Source organism: Gymnoscopelus braueri (assembly GCF_963280865.1).
Source record: "Gymnoscopelus braueri genome assembly, chromosome: 11".
NCBI lineage: Eukaryota > Metazoa > Chordata > Actinopteri > Myctophiformes > Myctophidae > Gymnoscopelus > Gymnoscopelus braueri.
The window spans coordinates 38,550,963-38,576,165 of NC_137613.1; the positions used below are offsets into that span (position 1 = coordinate 38,550,963).

Genomic DNA, 25,203 nt, shown 5'->3' on the forward strand with positions numbered 1-25,203 from the left:
AATAGCTTTTGAAACACACAAATGTATATTATGTATATATATATACATACATACAATACATATACACGCATGCTGTATGTACAACACACATTGATCAAGTTAAACATTTCCTCTGAACAGATTAGAACACTTGAAATTACCTAATTAAACCGGGAAAGTATTTTTGATTTTATACCTTGGCTATTAAACAATGGCAGATCTACAAGCTCATAGCGCGTCACTTCATGCCACGCTATGAGCTTGTAGATCTGCTATTTTAGAAAAATCTAGAAAATGTGTGAAAATCTTTGAATACATATAGCGAACATTGTTTTAAAGATTTTAGAGTGGCCAATCATTTTTTACCCCTTTTTCTCCCCAATTTAGTCGTCATGCCAATTAATTCCTCCCCACACACATTTCTGTGTTGTCACTGCTGACTCAACTGCCAGTGAGGAGCCCCCACCAGGAGGACGTAGAGCCTTCGTGCTAAGATCCTCCCGCCCATCACTCCCCGCTGACAGGTGCCGCCCCAGCTCGTAGGAGTACGTGCAGTGACCATTATCACCCTCCCCGCCCGGCGGGGGATCCTGACCTCCCAGTCTCAGGGCGGACACTCTAACCACAAGGCCACTGAGCTGGGGGTCCCTGGAACAAAATATTTTGACATGGGGGGGGTCGGCGGCCAAATACATTTTGAGGGTCCTTGACATGAAAAAGTTTGAACAACACTGATATAGCAACAGGTTTTTCTTAATGGGTTAAACACACAAATTGGCAGCACACAACTCAAACACATGTTGACAACCACAGAAGTCTTTCAAGCTGAAACAAATGACCTCTCTAACAAATTACTCCAGTTATGTGAACTACAGTGTATTTAGCAGATGAGAAGGACAGGACTGAAGGCCCACAGCACAGCTGTAAGATGTGAAGAGTTCAAACCTCACTTGATGAGTTTCAGCTGATTGGAGAGTGTTCCCAGGAAACTTTACCAGATATGTAGCATGAGGGGGCTGACGCTGAGGCCTAACGCAAGAAGCAGCCAGGAGCAACTGCTTTTCGTTGCATCACCTGAACACGGTAGTACAAGAGAGAGCGGCTATGTAAAATGCTGTCTATCTATTGGAAGATGGAGAATAGAAGTGGAGATAGAGAAGTCCTGTTATCATTGTTCCTTTATTTAGGCTAGATATGGTGTGAGTATTAATGTCTGTTCTGACATTGTACATACCAGCTGACAGATTTCTTACCTATTGGATACAGTGAATGTTGTTCCTCATGAACAGCAGTGGCTCTATCTGTGGAACAAGATGGTACATGATTTACATTTGACTATTGTGTAAAACGTAAGCCAAAATAACTGAAATGACACTTTATTGTTTTATTTTTAACAATTTAAAAGAAACAAGTACATGATGTCGATAGAAAAAAGCAATGTATAGCTTGGGGAAAGGCAAGAAAACTTTAGACTCATTCATGGCCTCTACCTGAAGAAAATAGACATCACGGTATTACATTAAAATATTGCAATATTTCATAAAAAGATTAAGAAAAAATACCATTTATATAAAAAATGTAAAAAGTAAGATAAGCTGTAAATATCCTTATGTATTCCTACCGTCCAAAGAGAGCTGTACGGTGCTGAGACTCAGGCCGTCTTCATTCAGCACCTTGTACGTTCCCTCATCCTCCCACTTCAGTCTCCTCACGGTCAGCCATTCTCTGTCTGTGTCCTTCTGCAGACGCAGAGTGTTCCTGTCCCCCCTCTTCCACAGGTCTGACCAGGTACTGCTGTTACTGTGGGGGTTGCAGTTTTCGTGTTTTAATTATAATGTATGACCTAATTTGGGCTGCAGTAAAACTACTACTACTATAATGACGATAATAATAATTTTACACGAGTGAGTGAGTGAGAGAGAGAGTGAGTGCAGCTAACCATCTCACCTGCCTTGGAAGACCACCCTGTGCGAGCGTGGGGTGTGTAGGTCCAGTAACATATCCTGTCCTGGACGATGGGACTGTCTAGACTTGTGGTCTGGAAAGAATGAGGGACAGAGAGGTAGAAGGAAGAGGTAATCAGGTGTAAGGTCCCAGCTTGATCCAGACTGTGGTTCAACTAGGCAGCTCCCAGTGGCCAACAGTATCAGACTGTGGTTGTACTAGCCTGGGCAGCTCCCAGCAAGCAACTGACTGGCTGCACAATGGTCAGCTCTCCTGGTTGCTTGCCAGTAGCAAACATTAGAAGACTGTGGTTACACTAGGCTGCCAATATCCAATGTTACATGAAAACATCCCCTGAGATATCAAAGACATTCTTCTTTTCAATGTATCATACAATGAATAATGTAGAGAAATATACCAAAATCGTCGCCTATCTACAGTACCGCCTTTGTTGCCCCTGTAACCTTGACCACGTCCACTAATGCCAGTGTGGTTCCTAGCAGTGTGAAAAAAATGGAATGAGACCATTGAAAACACAGATTTCTGTATTTGTGGCCTTGATAACAAGTCAGGGTCAGTTTGTGAAGGATCTTGAGGCAGACTCATTGGAGATGCTGTCTCTGTTTTGTTCAATGTGACCTTGTCCCCTGACCCTGCTGATGTGCTACTGAACAACTGCCAAATACTTTCCTGCAACTTCCTTGTACTTAATACTAGAATTGATTATATCTTTTTTGTTTATATCTTGCTATGTAATGTATATTGCTTGGATCCTTTCTGTTGCTTGATCAACTTGCTGAAGTTTAAAGAGAGATTTCAATGTCAGCGCCAGCGGGTGCATGAAGGTTTAACCTCTCCCAAGAGGTACAAGAACAGCATTGTCTTCATCTAGCATCACACCTACTGTGATGTTATGTGAGTAACGTTGCTCTGTGTGTGTCTGTGTTCAATTCTTTCAGTCTATCTCAGTTATCTTGGTCTTCTTGTCTCTTTCTCTCTCCTTCCCGCCCTCTCCCCTTCTTGTCTCTTTTCTTACTCCCTATCTTTCTTTCTCTGAGAAAAGAGCAGGAGAAGAGAAGAGATGAGAAGAGAGGGTGAGAGAGGAGAAGAGAAGAGAAAGAGAAGAGGGACTAACCATGAACAGACAGCTGAACAGCTTGAATGAAAACCCTATTATTCATTCTCGCTCCCTCCACCACCATGAAGCTCTTGTACAGCCCTGTGTCTCTGAACTGCACGTCGCTCATAATAAGGGAACAATCCCCGGCATCCAGCCTGTCCTTCGGCACCTCCACGCGTCCCTGAAACTCCTCAGCCTGCCATTTCTGCTCCCCCTTCTGTTCAAGCACAGTCTCATCAGGGGTCTGCCACTGAATGTGGCATGCTGGCAGTGAGGCGTCGCCCAGCTGTGACTTCCAACTGCAGGGAAGCACGGCCTGGCTCCCCACGGTGGAATAGACGTTCGCAGGAGTGCCGAAGGACAGGGAAGAGGAGGCTGAAAAGGTGAGAAGCATTGAAAGAGAAAGTATGAATTTAATGGAAAACTGCTGTTATCACAGTTATGAATTGTATCACCTTGTCAAATACAGGTTACATCTTGATTTAAAGTACACAAACAGGCCTGGAATTTCATCATTTCAGGGGTAAAGCAACATACTACTCCTGTATATAGACAGTTTACTGTTTAGGCATTTAGCAGACGCTCTTAATCCAGAGCGATTTACAGTAAGCAAGGATACAAGATAATACATCATAATACATCAATAATACATCAAATGCATACAAATAGTAATCTCATAATCAAGTAATACATAAATAAACCAATAATCTAATAATAACCAATACACAAAACATGCTATCTAGTCTATAGACAGCTCCTTAGCAGCCTACTGGCTCTGGCTGGATCCAACTCCATATAGTCTCCCCAACTGCAGTATATAAAATATAAAGCCTACCATATACACACACACAGCGCACACACACACACACACACACACACACCGCACTTGCATGCACACAAACATTCACACATGCAACACATTCACACATGCAACACAAGCAAGTAGCCTAAAAGCAATGCTCACCAACTAAACTGACAACAAGGGAACAATGGAGATGTATGAAATACCTGAAAGAGATAATCACATGAAGATTAGCACAGGGAGGCTGTCAAGGTGAAAGACATTTTTATAGAGAGAAGTATGTCTCCCATATACTCCCCCATCATAAAAATGCTAAAATATCAAGGCGTCTTTAAATATGTAATTTATGTTGATTGACTTTGCCTATGTACAGTACAAATAGCCTACATCCAAAAGTGCTTAACTCGTAGTAAACAATAAATGGATGAGTTATGTTCAGTCTTTAATTAGCTCCCTTTAAATATGTGTGTGTGTGTGTGTGTGTGTGTGTGTGTGTGTGTGTGTGTGTGTGTGTGTGTGTGTGTGCGCGCGCGCGCGCATGCGCGTGCGCGTGCGTGCGCGGTGCATGAGCGTCCGTTAAGTTTCGTTTCTCCTGCTTTCAGTTCTCCGCTTATTTTGTTTACCGGTGGTCTCACTCCTTCATAGAAGACGAAACTTAAGACTTCATGCAGTGTTGGTGCCCTGCAGCCACGCATAACAGTGACCGCAGAACAGACGCTGACTCAACCCCTGACCTATTTAATCCGGAATCATGATATAGTAAATCAACAGCTATCGCTGCCATAGTTAAACCAGCGGTACCCCATCATGAATGCTGTAGCAGCCTAACTACATTATAGCGTTATTACGTTGATATAAACCTATATAGCCTATATCCTATAGTCTAAGAAAACTGGGCTGACCACTGTTTAATAAATGTATAATAATAATAATAATAATAATAATAATAATAATAATAATAATAATGATAATGATAATGATAATGATAATGATAATAAAGTTCTTATTCTTACCAAAGTCGATTTTGTACATCATACGATGCCATTGTTGAAGTTGATGTCTTTTAAGTTGACTCCTCTCCTCTTAACACATAGTCTGGTTTACTTTCAGTGTTCAGAGCAGGTGATGGCTATAGCTCCGCTCCACCCAGCCCCCCCTCCCCTCTCATAACAGTCAGAAACGAAACTTAGGGAAACAGTGAAGACACCAGACTAAATATAGGCTACTTGCGCCTGGTCGCGTACCAATTAAGAAAGGGGAAATTATAGTCTAGCGAGCCTTCCGTTTTATGGAGAAAAGTGTGAAAACCACAGCCTACAGTAATGGTGGTCTGTTGTTTTCTATAGGCTTACGTAGGCTATACTGTGCATGACACCCCCCTTTCCTCCACCTTATAATGAAGTAGGCTACAGGGGTTATCTGTGTCAGTCAGACAGTGTCATTATCAGGGTCCTACTCATCCTCATAGAAGTCCACAACAATGCCATATCACAGATTGGGGATCATTTTCCTTAGTAAGTCCATTTATTTCATTTATTTGATTGGTCAGTATAGTGATGGATAGATGGATGGATGATAGATCTGCTGTAGCCTATGTCTGCGCATGCATGCAGTCAGAGAGAGCGAGAGAGAGAGACAGAGGTTCACTTGTTTTCATTATCATCATTGTTAGGATGCTTATTGTTATTCACTTGTTGTATATTTTGCTTATGTAATGTAGCCTATAGGCTACTCTCTCTGTAGCATAGGCTATTCTTAATAACCTATATGACTTGTAGGCCAATGCTTTGGCAATTTAAAGCATATTTTATTATGCCAACAAAGCTATTTGAATTCAAAATTAAATAGAAAGAGAGCGAGAGAGAGAGAGAGAGATTCGTCTGGCAAGTGTGTGTGTCGCCGCCCTTCTCCTTTCCCGTTTTCATGGCATCTTCCCTTCCTTCCTAGTTCCTACTCATCATCACTCGATCCCTTCTCCAACCCCTTTCTCCTCTTCTCATCCCTCCCCCTTTAATCTCATCCAGGTCTCATCGTTGGCCATCTCCCTTCCCCGGCTTCAGTTGCTGTGTCTGCCCACTCCCTCCAGGTGACCAGGCCTGGACAGAACCTCTCTCTACCCTGCAATCTGACATCCAGCACAGAGATCGCCTGGTACCGCCTGGGCGTGACCCCACTGACCCCCGATAGTGTCCTCCTCGATCTACTCCTGTCAGTACAACCAAATAAATTTAACCAAGAGAAGGACATCATCGTTCACAACATAGACGAGGGTCGTTTGCAGGCGAACGGCAACGTGAGGAACGGCTCGGTGAGTCTGGAGATACAGGCGGTGAACGAGTCAGACACCGGGGTGTATTTCTGTGCAGGCCGGGACGACATGGTGACACGTTTTGGGAAAGGCATTCGCCTCATTGTCGGTGGTAAGTCGTTTTGATTTGATTTACTCTATTCATATCTTATACAATATTGTCCTTGTTTTTTTTTAGGCTATCTTGGCTATGTCACATAAATGGAAGACCAAATTTATGTCATGCGGAAAGTGTTACTCCATATTATTAAATTCCATCCAAACTCCCCAAGGTCTTATGGCTGAGTTGTACATTCTTTCCTGTTTCTCTGCTCACACATGTTTGACTTAATCAGCTAAATGCTCCACCCTGCCTCAACAAACACAACTGCCCATGAAAAAGACAGTATATTGGCCTACTAATTGTTCCAGACATATTAAGGACTCTAGCTGAGTTGTACTCAGCATTCAACTCACTCACTCACAGATAATATGAGTACAAAGCAAGAAAACTGGATTAAAAAAAGCATCAGTTACCTTCCGAAGAATTATAAGAAACCAAAATAATTACTCAAATTTATTCCGGCAAATATATTTATACCAGTGTCCAGTGATTAGTCATTAAAGAGTCGGACATGAAAGTGTAGGCTAGGTTTGGCCTATGCATGTTCAGTGTCATGCATAGCTTGATGTCTAAATAAAAAGCACCTTATTGAATAACGCCATTCCGTTATTTTCCAACCACCGACCCCCATACCACCCACAATGGATATTGTAGTTTGCATTATGATTGTGGTTTTGTGTTTGCAGATACAAAAGCGAAGGAGGCATCAGACGCAGGCAGACAGAACCTGCCATGCTGGAATCCCCTGCTATGTGCCCTTCCTGTTTGTCTTCTAGTCATCACACTCTGGGCTATCACATTCTGCTGCTACTCAGGTGAGTTTGGGTACATGTCTGTGTCTTTAAGCGGTTGGGAAGTGGTGGTGTGGTGGGGTGTTTGTAAGTGTGTGGGGGCGTGGTAAAATTGGGTAATACTGGGAGCTGCTGGTAGGTGTTGTGCTCCATCTCCCAGGGGTCTAACACATTGAAAAAGGCCAATACAACATACAGTTTATCAACAGGTTACATACTGTCCAGGACCAGGAAAAAAATCTATTTACACCACAAGATGGCAGCACAAAGCAGATTGAGCTTTCCAGCTTTTGCACCTTCCTCTCATCTACACCAGTGGTTCTCAACCTGTGGGTCAGGACCCACAGGGGGTCCCCACATGATTTTTGGGGGTGTCCCCAGATGACAGTAAAGTGACAATTTGAGGATTTAAGACCTTTTAAATTAAAAAGATAACTGCTTTATAATCAACAACAAACTAAAAACATTGGCCAAATAATCAAATAATATAAGAAAGAGTTTCATTTTCTAGTAGCCTGACATTTTGTCCTGCATGTTTTTGTCACAGTACTTTTATTTTCATATTTGATACACAAGATGTATGTTTATGTTTCAAACAAAAAACATTAAAGTGAAACTGATTTGTAAATCATAGGACAGATTCACCCCCAAGAGTTTTGCGCAGACAAAGAGGGAGTAATTAAAACCTTCTGAGATGATCAAAAAGAACAAACAACGCAACACATCGCTATAGCCTGGTTAACCGTCCCGGCCGCGTGAATTCTTAAAACTCAGTGAAAGAAAGAAAATATACCAGATTCAGGCTGATTAAAGAAATGCATTAACCTGTTCCCATGTCTAAACAGAGACATGACCTGTTCAAAGAGGCAGTGTGTGAACCAATGGTTGCCAACTCCAGTCGTGGGCAGACAGAGACGAACTACAGTTAGTTTTCTATTCTAACAGCTAACTAGTTGAATTTACCTGGTGTCTCATGCATACGCTAGCTTGAGATGGCTGCAATGAAAACCAGCAGCACTCTAGATCCCCAGGACTTCAGAAATACTGCATTAGATTCACCACTTTGTGCTGTCACCTGAGGGAGTGGAATGTTTTTTTTTATTATCTCAAAAGCATCTATCAGTTGTGCAAGTATCATGGAGGGCTGAAGGTATGCAGGATTATCATTACACTCTGATTGAAGGTAAAATAATAAATGCAAACTGGTGTAGTGTAGTGTTTGGCTAGAAAAATAACCTACATAGGCCTACTCTGGTCGCTCATATGGGACGTGAGCAGACTCTGCAACCGTTGGTTCACAACTGTTTCAGCAGCATACCATAGGGGCGGAGAGACTCCTGCACTATTGCTCTTGTCTGTACGTCTTTAGAGCCTTGGGGCACGTAGACCACCCAGTAGCCTTCTCTCTGACACTGCTGCCTCTTCACCGGGTTGATCCGGTTCTGAAGGACCACCTTGTAAGTGTTCCCGTCTACCTGGGACTTAAACTTCTTGCAGTGCTTCTCTGCGATCTTGACATCCGGTGTCGAGTACACGCCCCTGCCTCTCGTCTCTCCGGTGGTGAGAGCGGCTGCAGCCGCGTCTAAAAACCCTGGCTCCTCCGCGGTGCTCTTCCGGCGGGCGAAGATGATTCCGGAGGCGCCGTCCATGTTGTTGCCATGGTAGGAGACTGGCCAAGCGCCGCTCCCAGTGCCGAGCCACGCTTCTCCACCGTCGTACTTTCCCACCACGCGCAGGGCGATGCGACTCCATCCGCAAGGACGCACGTACTGCTCACTCCCCCGTGTGAAGCTCTTGTCACCATCCTAAGATTGAAGGAAGGGTTAATAAAATGTATTCATTAATTATTAGTTTACAATTTCATCAACAAAACACCTTTTGTTACCACTCCTTTAGCCTAGATTTTATTTAAATGGGTAGCCAACCCAGCCCTGGCGGAGATCTGCGCTCCGAGCAGCTGCAGGTGCACACTTTTCTAGTTAAGATTATATTTGTATTTATTGTTTTGTAACAGGACAGAGTGAGAGTAAAGAAAAGTTCCACAACCACAAGGGGGACCACAACATGCAACATGGTCCTGGATTAGAACGTGGTCATAGCAGTTCACAGTTAACATAATCCTGATGAGTTCTGCGGTGCTTCTTCATTTTGTCATTCATCAAAAACCTACAAGTTAACGTTGCTCTTATTTTGAAGTCTCCTACCGGAAGTTCATGAAGTGACAAAGATAGGCTAGCTACTATGTTTATTTGAGCTCATGGAACAAACACACCTCAAACTTTCCTCCGAGGTGGAAAGACGCGAGGTAACCTCAAACGGATCCTATTTCCATGAAACAGAACCATTACATTATACGATATCATATGATATTAAATAGGCCTGTATGTTTGTCAAGTAGGCTTACATATTTGATGAAGCACTGCTGCTCTATAATGTACTCCCCCTCCCTTACCTTAACATTGGTGAAGTCGTAGTCATACTGTGGATCAAAAAAGTCTTGAGGATTAATTTTCACCGTGGCTCTCATGCTGGCCTCCGGACCTGCTGTAGATGGTCCCTCCTTTATGGAAAGAGGGGCACTGTACAAGTCCACATCATCTGTCTCCTGCAGCGATAATGTCCCCAAACTCGGGTACTCGAGTGTCTGGAAGCCTTCTTGCTTGTAAAATTCCTTCAGAGCCACAATGTTGACGATATCTTGAGGAGTCAGCTGGGACAATGCCGTGGTCTGTTCCACATTAAACCCAGTGACAGCCGACAGGGCCTCCAGACACAGCCTCAGATCTGGCATGCTGGCAGAGTCGGAGATATAGGAGGAAAAAAATATTTTCTTCTACCTATTAAAGAGATTATTACTGTTCAAAAGAAACTAGTCTATTGTGTAATTTGAATTGTCAAAGCTCCTTTCTAGAAGAGAGAAGCAGAATCACCTGTCGTCTCTCTCTGCTCTCAGCACTAGCAAGTTTATTTCACTTTCACTTTCATTTGCAGTTGCTCTCAGCTTAGTCATTGTTGTCCATCTACTGTATAGGGCAGGCTATGCCGGTGGTTCTCAACCTGTGGGTTGGGGGGGGGACAGTAAAGTGACAAGTTTATAAAGTGACAAAAATACTATTACTATGGAAAGTCTGGTGAGTAGATCTGATATTTTCACAATATTTATCTGTGGAACCGAGTCAAACAAAATTCAATGCCTACATTCCAAGTGCTTGTCAGGGTGGGGGGTCCCCAGTTCAAATATGATTATTTTGGGGGGTCACGGCCTGATATGGTTCAGAACCACTGGGCTATGCCACCAGACGGCTGTGGTTCGTTTTGCCATTTCTACTGCACATAATGAAAAATATAAAATTTATGTTTGCAATAAACACCAAAAACAAAAGGCCAAAAATGTTAAACGTACATAAATTGTTGAATATTGTTCTCTTCTCTCTAGGTAGAGCAGCTAGGTCCTGCTGTTGCTGTAATGGACCCTCCAGACTGAAGGTAACTTAGCAAACTGTCACAAATGACAGTGATTGAACAATTTACAGCTAATTTAGTATGTGTACACAAATGTAAAAAAAACTAAATAAAAGTGTGATCCTTCTACTTTGAAGAAGAATGTGCTGTTGTAGCCTATGTCATTTGTATTTAGTTTGATTAAAAAATGAACATGTGTGTATTGATATGTTAGTGTCATGTCAAGTCCATTATGTGCATAAATATACATACTGTACCTCTCTACAGCAGTGGTTCCCAAACGTTTCAGCTCAAGACCAAAACCCAACAAACAAAAATATATTATGAAAACTTAAGCCCTATTACAAAAAAAAATTGTTGGGATATTTACTCATGACCCATTAAAAATGGGTCTGTGACCCAAAGATTTGTCCTGCACCATTGTTTAGAAAACACTGCTCTACACTTCACCAGTGGTATCTTCTGAGTTAATCATGTTTTTTTTGCTCTTTCTGTAGGAAGTGGATTTACACTATGCCAGCCTGAGGTATGCAGGTAACACCCACCGCTCCATCGAGGGAGGGACAGGATTGGCTAAGGAAGATGTCACTTACTCAGTGGTGGCCCTTCGGTCATAATTTTCTTTTATAAATATCCAATCAATACATACATATCCTTTGTTTTTACCACAAGTGTCTGTTTTCTCTAACAAATACATTTCTGATTATTAATGTGAATAACCTTTGATTTCGACTTGTGAAGGGCTTTTTGTCAGTAGTAATCAATTGTAGCCTTAAAGGCACATTGCAAAGAAAATTCCCTGCTCTCACTATGTCAGGTAAGATTTATCCAGAGTGTTATCAACATGTGTTGCGGAAATATTTCTCAAGTCTTTTGAGAGACTGTTATAGTCTTTAAAACGGACTAAATGAATACCACCATACCTTTAGTCACCAATTTTATATATGGTCTAATGAAACAAAAACAAAATGCTCTTTGTGAATGAAGAAAAAGACACTGAGATATTGCAAGTTTCAGAGTAATCAGATTCAATCAGATATTATTACTGTACACATTTTGTACTGCATTTCTTCTGTGCCAGTGTATTTAAATGACCAATTTTTCACCTGTGATCCTGTGATCTTTGTATTTCTTTTCTTTTTTTCCTAGCCACATACTGTACTGTAATTGGGGAATAATCACCAGGTGATTGCAAACTTCTAATTGAGTCTCTACTGTTGAGAGCTAACAAACTAGTTCGCAACTCTGGTCTCCATGACCAGAGTTGAGAACTAGGCTCTTAAGCCATTGTCTACCCATTGTTCATTTAATTATTTCCATATTCCATATTATTCTGTATAGTTTTCTTATTGTGAGAAGCAAATGTCTGTCTTGCTACAAGCCAAATTTCCCATTTGGCATAATAAAGTCATTCACTTCAACTTAAGTGTTGTTTGGTTTGATTTGTTGGTTTTAAATCAGGCTGTCCAATTAGGGTCATATTTTTCACATGGGGCACCAGGTGAATGCAGTTATCTAGTGAATAGAAACCAACATGAATATGGCTCTTGAGAACCACAGCTGTAGTTACCAAAACAAAAAATAACATCTGCACAGCTTGGGACAAAATATCTGGTTGTTTGTGCCTTGGAACTATTTCCCAGTAGGCTTGGTGATGACTGAGGAGTAGATCACATCCAGGTTGTTCTGATCTGTCAGGGTCTGGATCGGTCTCCCTCTCCAGTTCTGTCTTGCCAGAGAGGCATAGTGGATGTAGTCCTCCGCTGGACTCTGGCTCTCATACATCTCAGACTCTGTGAATTAGAGAATTAAAGCTCACATTTTGTCAGCATGTGGCTGAAAAAGAGCATAATGTATGTTCTCAGCAAACCTGCCCCTAGAAAGTATACTGTAGTTACTACAGTATACTTTCTAGGGGCATGTTTGTTTTGACATACTATTGTGTAGTATGTTAAAAGGCCTGCAGGGGACAGAAGAACCTCAGAGTAAAGTGGACATGTGAGTCTGACACCTCAAACATGTCACCTCTTCCCTCATGTAACTTCTCTCGCCTTCTTATTTTACTGTTTTATTCTTTAGTGACAAGATGTCACTTGTAAGAAATAACTGATTTCCAAATGAACATCACATGAGATGAGATGCATTGCGTTGTTCACTTGGAAATCTGTTATTTCTGAATAGCGACACCATTGTGCTTTTGTGACAGTGTCGTGTTACATGTCAATCGACCAAAATAACAGATTTTCAGGTGGAAAAAAGTGTCATTCAAGTCATGGCGGGTGTGATGATGCTCTTACCTTTTGTCCTGTGGGAAGACTTCCATGGCTGGAGTTCAGTGTCTTCCTGTCTCGGTCCTGATGGTTCTAAATACAGAAGTTAAGCTGTTTTTAAATACGTTTGCCAATGTGATTTGTTTGTTTGTTTGTTTGATTGATTGATTGATTGATTGATTGATTGAACACTTTATTTATTTGAACAGATTTGCAAATAGTACAGTCAGTGGTACGATTATACAATGGTGCTAAAAGGATAACACAAAAAGCCTTGAGGGCTTAGTTATTTCCATTGTGGTCCCATGATATCCATTACATTGTAACTTAACATTGTCCTCATTAATCAGAGGATGCAAGAAGTTCAAAATGAAGTGAATTTGATCCTGTATATCTTTGCCAGTTATCTCTGAAACCTTACCTCTGAAATCGCAAAGTTCACTTGACCTTTTTTTTTTACCTTTACTTTTGTTCCTCCTCTCCCTGGTGCACTTGGTGCTGCTCAACAGCATGCAGATCCCACCCATCAGTAGAGTCATCAACCCCAGCCCTGCCACCGCCACTATCACCATGACTACAGGAGACAACTTTGGATCATTCATTTCATCATTTTAACAGCTAAGTGATAGATAAACAGATACATACTGTACATGCACAGTAAAAGTCTCATTGTTAATTGATCATTCTTAACCTATATTTTAAAACTCACTGTTCTCAGGGCTCTTCTCTTTATTCTTCCTTTCAACAACATCTGGGGAAAAAATGGCGAAAGCACATGATGTATAGAAATTTGTGTCAAACTTTATGTACAAACAATATCTTAGGATTTGTGTTGATGCCCTAAGAAAAGCAAGCAGGTGGGTTTTTTCAAATTATTCAAATTATTAATGATGTACACTTAATTAAACTCAAAACCTATTAAATACTAAAACAAACACTAAAATGATAAGCAAAAATGTTGTTATCGGGTCAGTTTATGTGTTATACTTGTGAGAATAGCATAGAATTACAATGAAACAAGACTGTTGCTGTGATGATAACTGTGATGATAACAATGTTTTTAATAATACATAATAATGTTTTTTACCTGTTCTCATCACAAGAGTGGTTGTAGTTGGGCTGGTTTGAGTGATGCTTTGATCCGTGTGCACTACAATATGAAAATATAAACACTACTTGTAAACATTTCAAAATTCCCAAATAATCTGAATCTGTTATAGTCTGTTAGAGTCTTGTGATGGCCAGTTACTTTAGGACAGTAAAGGTAGGGTAAGTGATTTACTTTGTTTAAAATAAGTGTTAAATAGCTCTATATTCTGATAGTACTCATTTCTATAGAGTGTTTGTTCAGTTAAAGGAATCTCCCATGTCTCTCCAGCTCTTTATTAAACAGAAAATGCATTTTCAGTGCTCTCTCCTGATTGGCTTAAATGTTGTCACCTAACTGAAAATGTACTATATTCTGTTTACTAAAGAGCTGAGAGACCCCTGTGACCGAACAAACGCTCTGTAACAATGATTACTATCAGAATATAGTACTTTAACCCTTTTAACAAAAAAACAAAAAATACCAAAAAATATCACTTAATAAATAAAGTAAATAAATAAATAGATAAATAAATAAAACTCTAGTGTGGTTAACCACTTTAACCATGGAATCCCTATTGTGGGCATGTAAGCAAATATATTTGAAACAATTTACGGCTATTGTCTTTTCTCTTTTTTTTCCTCACAATTTTGTTAAAATAAGGCTTAAGTGGTTAACTAACTTACTTTCCACTACAGTGACTTGAGCTTCTAAATCTCCATTACACAGATACTGTCCGGTGTCACCTGGTTGTAGGTTGAGGATATGCAGGGCGTCATGGTCATAACCATATCTGCCCCAAGAGTCTTCCCTCTCCCTTTTCACTGTGCCATTTTTGAAGCGAGTAAAGATGAGTTCGCCTCGCCGCCTCTCTCCCTCCTTCCGGTGGTACCACCTCTGTTTGAGCTTACTGGAGCCTCGACATGGCAGAACCAGGGTTCTACCAGCAGACACGGTAAAGTCATGACCTGTGAAGAGAGAGGTATTGAAACATTTTAGAACCCTAACCTAGTTAAACCACCATGTTTACAATGTTTTTTTCTAGAAAAAAAGAGGGTGAGGGGGTTAAGATTATGTCCTTTAAGAACTTGGGCCATTAAAGGTATGACATTTCGAAACAATAATGTACAGATACGGTTGTTAGCAGCTAACCATAAAGGACTGAATTATGTCTATGAAAGTACGATGACATTTAGGATAAAAAAGATCAGAACCATTTGCGTTTTTTGTGAAAGGGTGAGTCTCTGGGCATTATTAAAGGGGGGGGGGGTGCATTAAAAATGTTGACATTTTGAAAAGGGGGGACATTCTGTTCAGTATTGTACACATATCTCCCAGCATCCATATTCTGTACCTCAACATAATAATTGTATATTTTTGATTGAATATTCATACAGTATGTAGTCCTGTGATGCTCATTGAGTTTCTCAGGGTATGAAGTGTACTATACACCCTTGAATAGAACTTACCTGTCAGTACCTCCACCTCAGCCACTAGCTGGTCATTACAACTATACTCCCCGGAATCACTTTTCTCCAGTTCCTTGATGCACAGTGAGCCATTGGACAGGAGGCTGTACTTGTTTCGGTTATGATTGGTTTCATAGTTTCCCTGTTTGGTGACAATCACTTTCCTGTCCTGTTGAGTCCAGATGACATTATCAGAGTCCCCACAGCGCAGATAAAGACAGTCGTGCTCCTCAGGTACCGAGATCCTGTTCACTGCTGTGAACATCACGAAATAAAATTGAATACATCTTGTAGCCACTTGCAGACAGACAATATTATCTACAAATCTGTGTGGGTCTTCTTTTAAATATATTATTCTTATACATTAATATGCACTTAATAACTAAGAATAACAACTATGTACATTAAGATTACAAATAATGGTAAGACTCAAGCACAACTTTTAATTCTTTATCACGAGGTATTCTATATTTGTCTGTTGTTGTCATCCATATCTATATTAGTCCTGTATTAGACTTGGCTTTACTGTACCACTCATATCCTGCTGATGCTCCGTTATAGACATGTTTCCTGTTTTATCTGCCTTTCCGCTTTTATCACAGAGAAACATGCAGCACCATACAGAGACAAACCTAGAAACGATACAATGAAGCTAATGTCCACAGTAGAATCCTGAGTGTCAATTTAATTCTGTGTAGTATTCAACCAAATGCAGTAACAAACATACATTTTTCTTTCTCAAAACTTTACTTTCTTTTGGTTGGGCTCTCTTTGCATTTTCCTTTATGCAGTTCATTTAATTATATTGTTATTTACATTTCAAGTTCATGCACTGTTTCACTTTTCTTTTAAATAAGACTTAATAGTGTCAGCTAGATACTGTATATGATTAAATGAAATGTAAGGAATAATAAAAAGTATATACAAAAAACATATGCAATAAAGGTATAATATGCAGTACAGGTATATAAAAACTGACCTAAAGCATATTCAGCCTAATGTAGTACCAGGTAGAAACATATTTACTTGACATTGTAGATTCAAACCAATGCCAACCAGACCCACGGAATGATATCTCATAAAGATATTATTCAACTTACGCTGTAATTATAGTTCATTTTTTTTATAGTTCATAATTATTTATTATTATATGTAATATGTATCGTTATTACCATTTGCATTGAAATCAACCAGTAAAATTGACTTTTGGCAAGTAAACGTTTGACTGTTTACTTAAATGTCAAATTAACCTGTAAATATACACTACCACTACTACTACTAGTAATACAAATAATAATAATAATAATAATAATAATAATAATAATAATAATAACAATAATAATAATAATAATAATAATAATAATAATAATAATATTTTTTATCACATTACCTGATGAGGTTTCAGTGAAGGTGAAGACAAGCATCAGAAAGTAACAAACATTACAGAACATCACAAAAATCATCTTTTAACACAAACCCAGAAGCCTGTAGAAATCTTTGTGTTTTGTACAGACGTATGTACTATACTGTACTGTCCTGTCCTATACTGTACTGTACTGTACTATACTGTGTGTGTTTAAAACAGACTTATACCCCTCCTCTCTGCTTCTCTTCCTCTTTCCATCTCACTCTCCACTGAGCTACATAAAAGAAAACACATAATACACAAACTCTCTGTAATTAAAATAAATTCTTATTCCTTTTATTAGCCATTTCAAAGAGAGCTTGAAGAGCCATCTATGCATTTCCATAATATTTTTGCAATGCTGTAGTGAATGTCAGACTAATTATATCAAATATCAGCAAATATCACTGTTACTGTAGCTATATACAAATGTATAAATAACTGCTAGTACTACTACTAATGATGATACTTAATAATATTACCACTACTACAATATAGTGCTACTGTTTTGAGGTTATTTTAATAACATAAACCTTTTTGTGTGTATCATGCACATTGCACATTTCATACCACTAGGGGGAGGCCCTGGGCAAGAATGAGGTATGTTCCTGTTGGTCTGGGGCATCTTGTCCAGTATGCCCAGTCCAGGCTCAATCAGTAATACAGTTATGATTGCTGATTTTTAAATTAAACATTTCAAACCAAGTTATTTGATCAAATGAAATCACTTGATTTGAAATGTTTAATTTGAAAATGTAATATTCACTATCTGAAATAAATATATAATACCATATCCACTTCAGGGATGAATGATGGAACACCTCTGGACATTGGGTTGGTAGTAATTCAAGTAATGACACAACTGAAGACACATGCAAAAAAGCCTTTTATATCAGCGGGTACATTTATTTTCTAGACATAAAAGAAATACCAGAAAATCTAAACATACTGCATACTACATTTAGAGAGAAGACTCAGTTGTTTAGATGAACATCTCAATGTGGGTTCTGTGCCAAGGACTACACTACATGTTCTACCCGTGTTCCAGTGGTTTGTCTATTTAATGAGACACCAACAGTAATCAACAAATTAACTGCACAAACTACTTCACTGCATCAGAAGCATTAGCAGATTGTTTGTGAACAATCCATCATGAGGGTTTTGCAACCGAAAAAAACGTATTTGTCATGGTCTGCTGCTCTTCTGCCCCCTATGGTCATGTTCTCAAGCCCGTGGACATTTATTCTTCTGCTCTCTTTCGCTCTGTTCTCTCTCTCTGCCTCTGTTCTCTCTGCTTCTGTCTCTTCTCTTGGCCCCTCCTACATTCCATTCCATGCCACTTTAATGAACCTGTCTCCACTCCTTCTTCAGCTCTGCACTTCCCTGCCAGTTATTCTCCTTTTGTCACTTCCCTCATCAGCCTTCCTCTAGAAAGCTGGACTCATATGCCCTTCTGTCTCTATTGGTTCATAGTTCCCTGTAAGTGTAGGTACCTGTTGGGCTTATACCTCCCATCTGTATTTTTGAGCATTCCTGAGAATCCTCTTTACTTTTTTTTACTTTTGTTTTCTTGATCTGTCTTAGATTGCTTGTTTTGCCTGCCCTGTTTGGCGTGTTTGGGGTTTGTTTAATAAAACCCTTTGTTTTTTATCTGCCTGTCTGTGTTTATGTACTTCCACATTCACTCTTGACAGTATTGGTGCAGATCCAATCAAGGTTCACCTCTGTTGCGTGTCAGTCCCTCAGTCTACCCTCCTTGCACTGTAACTGTAGCTTAACGCTGCTGTTTCCCTTAATATTTGGCATATCAGCTTCGTAAATATCAACTTTGTAAAAACATTTGATACATAATGTACATGGAGTTTCCCATAATATTTGACATGTCAATAAAGAAATATGTGATGTAAATTGTTACCCCTCAGAACCTTTTCTGACATGATGAATTTACAAGATTTAAAGTTTGGGATAACATTTTAAGATGTGTGTTATAGCACAATGTAGTATTTAAGGTCCCTGTTTGTTGAACCACACGTAGCCCTACAGTTCCCATCTGTAACTTCCCTACAAGACTGGACTGCGCAACACTGAAATATGTTCTCATAAAGCCATGAATTTAAGTCATATTATTGTTTTGTCCTGGTGTCTCACAGTATGTAGACTCTGTCATTTCCAGCAAGACTATAACATTAAGCCATTAAAAGATAAACCTAAAATTGTCAAGAAAAAGGTAAATGCCGCATTTATATAGCACCTGTATCCAAAGCACTTTACAATGTGCATTACATTCACCCATTCACTCACATTCACACACCGACGGCGGAGGAAACCATGCAAGGCACCAACCTACTCATTGGGAGCAGTTAGGGCTTCAGTGTCTTGCTCAAGGACACTTTCACACTAACCCAGAGGGAGCTGGGAATCCGAATCTTCCGATTCCTAAACAGCTGCTCTACCTTCTGAGGCACTGCCGCCCCCGACCTAAATTAAATTGTAGCCTAATATCACCTCTTCCTACCGTGCTCAGTTTAAGATTTTTTTCTAGCATAACAATAAAGTGACAGTCGTCGTTTCCATCAAGGACCACCTTGCAAATAAATGTTTTTAGTAATGCTTTAAATAAGTGCTATCCTCTGGATTTGATTTCAAAATACTTTTTTACAAATCAAATCAATAAACAGCAGAAAAATAATACCCCAGCAAAACCAAATGTGGCATATTAGCTTCAGTGTCTGGCCACGTAAAAAGTGGAAATAATACAGTTGTATAAAAATGCCTTTACATGTAATCTACATGGGGATTCGACAAGTTTCTTCTTTGACAGTTTCTATGGAAGCACATTTTTCGGTAATTCGAAAACAGCCCATCTACAGCTCGATCAGATTGCAATGCATTGGGAGCTTGTAGATCTGTTATTTCTGAAACATGTTGACTAAAATGGGGGTCCACTGCCAAACCCCTGCAATAGGGTGTTTATAATCCCAGCGACTACAACAGAGGATGTAGGACCTTCAGTACTTTGCCACACAACAGTATAAATAACAAAGATGGCCTGCAATTATAACAGGTTTTTCTGTGACAACATACCAAACCAACACACACTTTATCATATTAGATGAGTGTGGCTCATATCAAAAAAGGTAGATCTCTCTCACATGGTGTTGATGGACCACAGACACATCTACAGTAGTATCTCATCACAGTCGGCCTTTGATCTCATTCTCAGGTCACGATCTCCTCCTAGGCAAGGTTGAAAAGGTTACTAGTTTGTGTCTTTCTTTCTCTTGTCTCTTTGAGTCCATGTTTATGTTTTTGTCTGCAGTCCTGATTACCAAAGCAATTTCCTTGTAGAGTATAAACCTCATATTTAATTATTATTTTATTCAGCATTGTAAATGGATTATGAATGGACAATAATCGTATGATTATGCTGTTACTGTTGGATTATTTGAGCATTTATTGTTTTCCTGAGGTGAAACCGATCAGTTAATCAGATTAGTCTAGTCTAAATCCATACACTCCAGTACTACTAAGTTAAGACAAATGATTAGAACAATAAAGCTGAAATCCAATAAAATTTTATAAATCAGATGTTCTACTGTAAAACAATATATATAATTTTGTCAAACCCAACATACATTCAGTAACGTTAAATGCAGCTGATGTAGTCTGTAAAAGTGAAAGAGATTTTGAATGCAATCTTTTTGAAAAACTATTATCTCAATCAATGTTTTTGATAACTTAAGAATGTAATGTCTCAGTAAAATTACATGGCAGCACCATTGTGGACCAGTGTGTTTCTTCCCTGGTTCCATAAGCACATTGTTCTGGGATAGCAGAAATACATGTATGTGTTCCTTTAAAAAAAAGAATGTATGCATTTGACACATTTGTACCTCATATTGTCAGATGAACAAGGCCACATTCAGGCAAATCACTCACGTTCTTTGGAGCGGCAGTTCGATGATACAGCAATGATGAGGATGAAGACTACTGTTAAAGTTGCCACACCCAAAGGAAGTTGCCAGTTTTGAGGAAGAGCTAGAGGATGAGGAAAGATGATTCTGTTGGAATCAAGGATTGTAAATTAGTGGGTGGGGAGTACAGTACATAAGTGTTACTCACCTTGGTGTCCACTTTGATCCATTTTTGTTACTGCAAGTAGGGCTACTTTGGTGGTTCCTGTTACAATGACAATGACATGTCATTGTGAATTCAATATACAGTAGCATTATCCATCATATAATATTACATGCAACATTATTAGTTGCAGAATTGATTTCTACAGTATATAATACTGTGTAGATGTGACTAGACCACTGGGGTGCATATGTCTGAATGGAAAAAAAAGAAGCAAATAACAATGGTTGGGGGGGGAAAAAAGCGAATAGAATTGTTTTATAAATTTGTAATCAGTTTGCTCTCAAAATGTAGAATTGTTCTTAGAATGTATAGGATCTTTAATGTAATTTTATAGTCACCTGATTAACAACTAAAACAAGCACAATTGGACTCAGCATTCAGATTAGTTTTTCCTTACCCTTTTTCTTCATTCCATTGTGTTTCCTTGTATATTCACGTGTTTTAGGTTTCATTGCAGCGTTCTCTATCAAAAAAACAAAACTACTGAACATACTGACATACTGAATTAGACAAAACACACACTGTGACATTGCATTACAGTTGTTTTCTCCCTATGTGTAGAACAGAGAATGTAGTTTTTAAGAGAGAAATTAAGAGAGAAAGATAAAGGAAGAAATACCATTACACATTTTGCAACTCTTCAACACATTCTCAAGGTACACTACTCAAGCAGTGATAAATATTCTTCAACAGGAAGTCTCAGATATTACTCACCTTTGATCAGATTCAGAAACACAGCTGCTGCTGTTGTTGTTGTTGTTGTTGTCGTCGTTGTTTTTGTTGTTGTTGTTGTTGATGTTCTTGTCTTTGTAGTAGGTGTTGTCATTGTGATAGTTGGCTCGTCAGTTGTCAGTAACTGTGTTTCATCAGTACCTGTGATGAGGATATAGAAAACGTCATGTTGGTAAATTCCTAATTCACAACAAGATGTTTGACTTCAGAATTAATGCTAATCCAGTTAATATGATGACTAGTGTCTGTTGTGGGGATTGATCCTGCATGGGACCTTTCTGTTACATGCTACATATCGAATGACATGATTTCAAGCTTTTAACTTAATGAGCTCAAGTCTTTGTTGTCGTAAAATGGAGTAAAGATTTAATCAACCCAGTGTACGTGTAATGATAATAATATATTTAATTTGTTCCGATTTTTTTCAAGGTACTCGAGTTTTTCTTAAATATACTCAAAATCAGTGTGGTAAAAGAAATAAAATGGTGAATGGTGCATTTATATAGCGCTTTTATCCAAAGCGCTTTACATAGATTGTGCATTACATTCACCCACACATACATACACCGATGGCGGAGGAAACCATGCAAGGCACCAACCTGCTCATCGGGAGCAATTAGGGGTTCAGCGTCTTGCTGCGACACTAGCTCAGGGGGATCGAACTGGGAACCTTGCGGATTCCAGTTCACTCTACCCGGCCACTCTACCCCTGAGCCACTGCTGCCCCTGTGTCTATACATTTTTGCTTCAACAGAAAGTCTCAGATATGACTCACTTTTGATCAGGGTCAGATACACAGCTGGTTTACTGTTGCAGTAGTACCAACCATAATCTTCAGCCTTCACTTCACTGATAGTCAATGAGTTGTCTTCTGACAACTGGTAATGGCTGTTTTGATTTGTAACATGGCTCTCTGTGATGTAGATGTTTGTTCCATTAACCACTCTGCTCCATGTTGCAGCTTCTGAACCTGTGACAGACTGAGGGCAGCTCAGAGTGACCATGGTCATTTCAACAGCCGTTTGTCTCTTTGTATCTGTATATAACATGCATAGTGAATGAGACAAAATATATACTGACATTGTATTGCAGTTGTTTATTCCCTGTATGTGTAAATACTGTACAGAGAGAGAGAGAGTAATAAAATATTGAGAGACATATTTAAGCAAATCTTCAACAACATAACTGTAAAACATTATCATATTACCTTGTGCTATCACTGTCAATTCCACAGCTGGCTCAAAATCACAGTAGAACAACCCAGCATCTGAGATCTCAATACTTCGTATAAACAGTGACTTATAACCATCTGCTATTGAAGTGTATCGTTTAAATGGGTCATTATGTCTGATGTCACCATCACCAGTAGCAGTAAGAATATCAATGTTTGTTCCTTGACTCTTTCTACTCCATTTGACGTTTTCCTTTACATTTCCAGCACACTTTAGGATGGCTGAGCTCTTCTCTTCAGCTATTAAATGTGTGATGTCTGTAAAACAAAAACAAACACAAACTCAATATGTTTAGACTTAATATACTTTAATTGTGATTGTGGTGATTGTGTCTTGCTGATGTGACCCCCAAACTGTGGATTAAGTTCCCACAGAACAGGAAAGACCAGAAAAAGCATCTTAATACTTATTTTCTCTCTCCTTTCTTATCTCGTGGTTACAGCTTTTCCATGTAATGTGTATATTTTGTGAGGTTTGCATACTGTAATATCAAGTGTTCTCTTAACAATTTGTCTTTGTTACAATGTTGTGAAACAGTTTCTATAACCTATTGTTCTGAAAGGTGCAGTCAAGTTTACTTTTTAATGCACTTGGAAATTGTTGGCAAAAAGACATTTTGGGAAAGTACAGCTGTTCTAAACTCATAGGATGCAGAAGAGTTCATTCATGCTTTCATTTCAAGCAGATTGGACTATGGTATTGCCCTTTTTACCGGCCTCTAAAGATATTACTTGAACGACTGCAATTTATTCAGAACCTGCTGCTAGAATATGAATGCTCTTTATCTTTTAGAATAGAAGTTATTACTTATAGATTATATTACTTATATTACATTTTTATTGTTTAAAATGATATATCACAGATTTACAGGGTTTTTTAACACACACACACACATCATCCAAAAAAAGATTTGTATTGATTATAAAGCAAATTTGAACTGCATCTCCAGAGCTGGTGCTATACAAATAAAGTATATTATTATTATTTTCAATTTTGTTTTGATCCCATCTGCAGTAAGTTAAAGCCCAATATCAGTGAACAAAAAGGTAGATAAAATATAATCAACCATCATGTAACCTTCTTACCTGCACGAACATTGCTGATGACATAGCTCAACAACACAACGGCAGAGAACAGGCAGCAACAGGTGTTCACCTTCATCCTGCGACAGACTGATGCTGTGTTCGCACTAGCCGCGACAAAACTACAAAAACGACCAAGCGTGGCCGGCTACATTGCTGCCGAGGCTCTGTTGAAGTGTTGCACAAGGCAGCCACAGTACGTAAATGAAAAGGGTAGGTTTACATAGCTGTAGGAAGACTGGAAGAGAGAATGGAGTGGAAATGTTGAAACAAAAACATAGTGATTGACGCTTCACTGCGTCATTGGAGCGATGAGGAAAGTTGAAGCCAGCTCAACATTTTTCTGTAGCGCGTCACGTCCGTCACATATACGTCTTACAGGTTATGTGTAAAGACATTTTTATGTGCTTTGGCCTTCCATAGTTACACAGCGATAAGTGCTGGGCATCAGTTTGTAGCTGGATTCTCTTTTAAATGATTTGTTGCCTGTTGCTTTGTCGCTGCTGGTGTCAACGCAGCATGAGAAGAAGTGACAAACTAGTGAGAACAATGACCACAAACGCACACGCGCACGCACGCACACACACACACACACACACACACACACACACACACACACACACACACACACACACACACACACACACACCAGAACCAGAACAGAAAAGTGTGTGAATGTAAATTGTTACTGTACCACCCACCTCTAGCCCACACAGAATTAGAACGTCACCAGACATATCAGTAGGTGGAGTTCTCTGATAGTCTGGCGCTATGTAAGAATACTGACAACGTTACAACGGGTACTCTGACAATGGGTACAACAGGTATTGCATACCTGGAAGGACGTGTGTTCCTATTGGTCATCGTTCCCAACGGGCATCGCCCTAGTTATTGTCTCCGCCGGAGGCAAGAGCCAAAGAGATTCCGAGATACTTTGCTACCTACAGAGAGAGAAGCATCGAGGAGAAACCAGTAATAATACTCTCATCATCGGCACTAGACTCAGTCTTAACCCTTCCAGAGTGACCAACATTGACCCAAGCAGGATTAGATCGTCAGACAACCCAGTGCACTCAGCGACGCTCGAACGACTGGCTGGCCGTACAAACCAGCTAGGCCTCTCAGTGGCTCTTGAGCCCGGTTCTAAACAATCAGCCGATTATCAGTGTTTCACACACACACACACACACACACACACACACACACACACACACACACACACACACACACGCACACGCACACGCACACACACACACACACACACACACACACACACA

The 25,203-nt window shown here is 39.7% G+C and overlaps 3 protein-coding genes across 3 annotated transcripts; all 3 read right to left on the bottom strand.

The window, feature by feature from the left end:
• Positions 1-22: 22 nt before the first annotated feature.
• Positions 23-4,983, bottom strand: igldcp (Ig-like domain-containing protein). The gene is made up of 7 exons (XM_080442190.1): positions 4,859-4,983; positions 4,008-4,051; positions 3,059-3,418; positions 1,927-2,017; positions 1,601-1,779; positions 1,233-1,280; positions 23-1,053 (listed from the first exon to the last, which is right to left on the bottom strand). The coding sequence occupies exons 1-7, from the start codon at positions 4,888-4,890 to the stop codon at positions 971-973; spliced, it is 837 nt and encodes a 278-aa protein (XP_080298316.1). The 5' UTR covers positions 4,891-4,983; the 3' UTR covers positions 23-970.
• Positions 4,984-7,582: 2,599 nt separating this feature from the next.
• On the bottom strand, positions 7,583-10,036 carry LOC308095268 (uncharacterized protein). Its single transcript, XM_080442253.1, has 2 exons — positions 9,500-10,036; positions 7,583-8,852 (listed from the first exon to the last, which is right to left on the bottom strand). The coding sequence occupies exons 1-2, from the start codon at positions 9,836-9,838 to the stop codon at positions 8,343-8,345; spliced, it is 849 nt and encodes a 282-aa protein (XP_080298379.1). The 5' UTR covers positions 9,839-10,036; the 3' UTR covers positions 7,583-8,342.
• Positions 10,037-11,022: 986 nt separating this feature from the next.
• Positions 11,023-16,850, bottom strand: LOC308094932 (uncharacterized protein). Its single transcript, XM_080441758.1, has 8 exons — positions 16,726-16,850; positions 15,336-15,590; positions 14,553-14,834; positions 13,867-13,929; positions 13,489-13,530; positions 13,240-13,353; positions 12,807-12,872; positions 11,023-12,302 (listed from the first exon to the last, which is right to left on the bottom strand). Exons 1-8 carry the CDS (start codon positions 16,796-16,798, stop codon positions 12,142-12,144), a joined length of 1,056 nt encoding a protein of 351 aa, XP_080297884.1. The 5' UTR covers positions 16,799-16,850; the 3' UTR covers positions 11,023-12,141.
• Between the last annotated feature and the right edge of the window lie 8,353 nt (positions 16,851-25,203).

Excerpts from the sequence above, each read along its gene's own strand:
- igldcp (XM_080442190.1), bottom strand. The coding sequence starts at position 4,890 with ATGGCATCGTATGATGTACAAAATCGACTTTG. Across the intron at positions 4,052-4,858 it reads GATGTACAAAATCGACTTTG|GTATTTCATACATCTCCATT; the intron begins GTAAGAATAAGA and ends TATCTCTTTCAG. Across the intron at positions 2,018-3,058 it reads TGTTCAGCTGTCTGTTCATG|ACCACAAGTCTAGACAGTCC; the intron begins GTTAGTCCCTCT and ends CATTCTTTCCAG.
- LOC308094932 (XM_080441758.1), bottom strand. The coding sequence starts at position 16,798 with ATGATTTTTGTGATGTTCTGTAATGTTTGTTACTTTCTGATGCTTGTC. Across the intron at positions 15,591-16,725 it reads CTTCACTGAAACCTCATCAG|CAGTGAACAGGATCTCGGTA; the intron begins GTAATGTGATAA and ends TGATGTTCACAG. Across the intron at positions 13,354-13,488 it reads AGAGAAGAGCCCTGAGAACA|TCATGGTGATAGTGGCGGTG; the intron begins GTGAGTTTTAAA and ends TGTCTCCTGTAG.
- LOC308095268 (XM_080442253.1), bottom strand. The coding sequence starts at position 9,838 with ATGCCAGATCTGAGGCTGTGTCTGGAGGCCCTGTCGGCTGTCACTGGG. Across the intron at positions 8,853-9,499 it reads ACGACTTCACCAATGTTAAG|GATGGTGACAAGAGCTTCAC; the intron begins GTAAGGGAGGGG and ends CTTCAATCTTAG.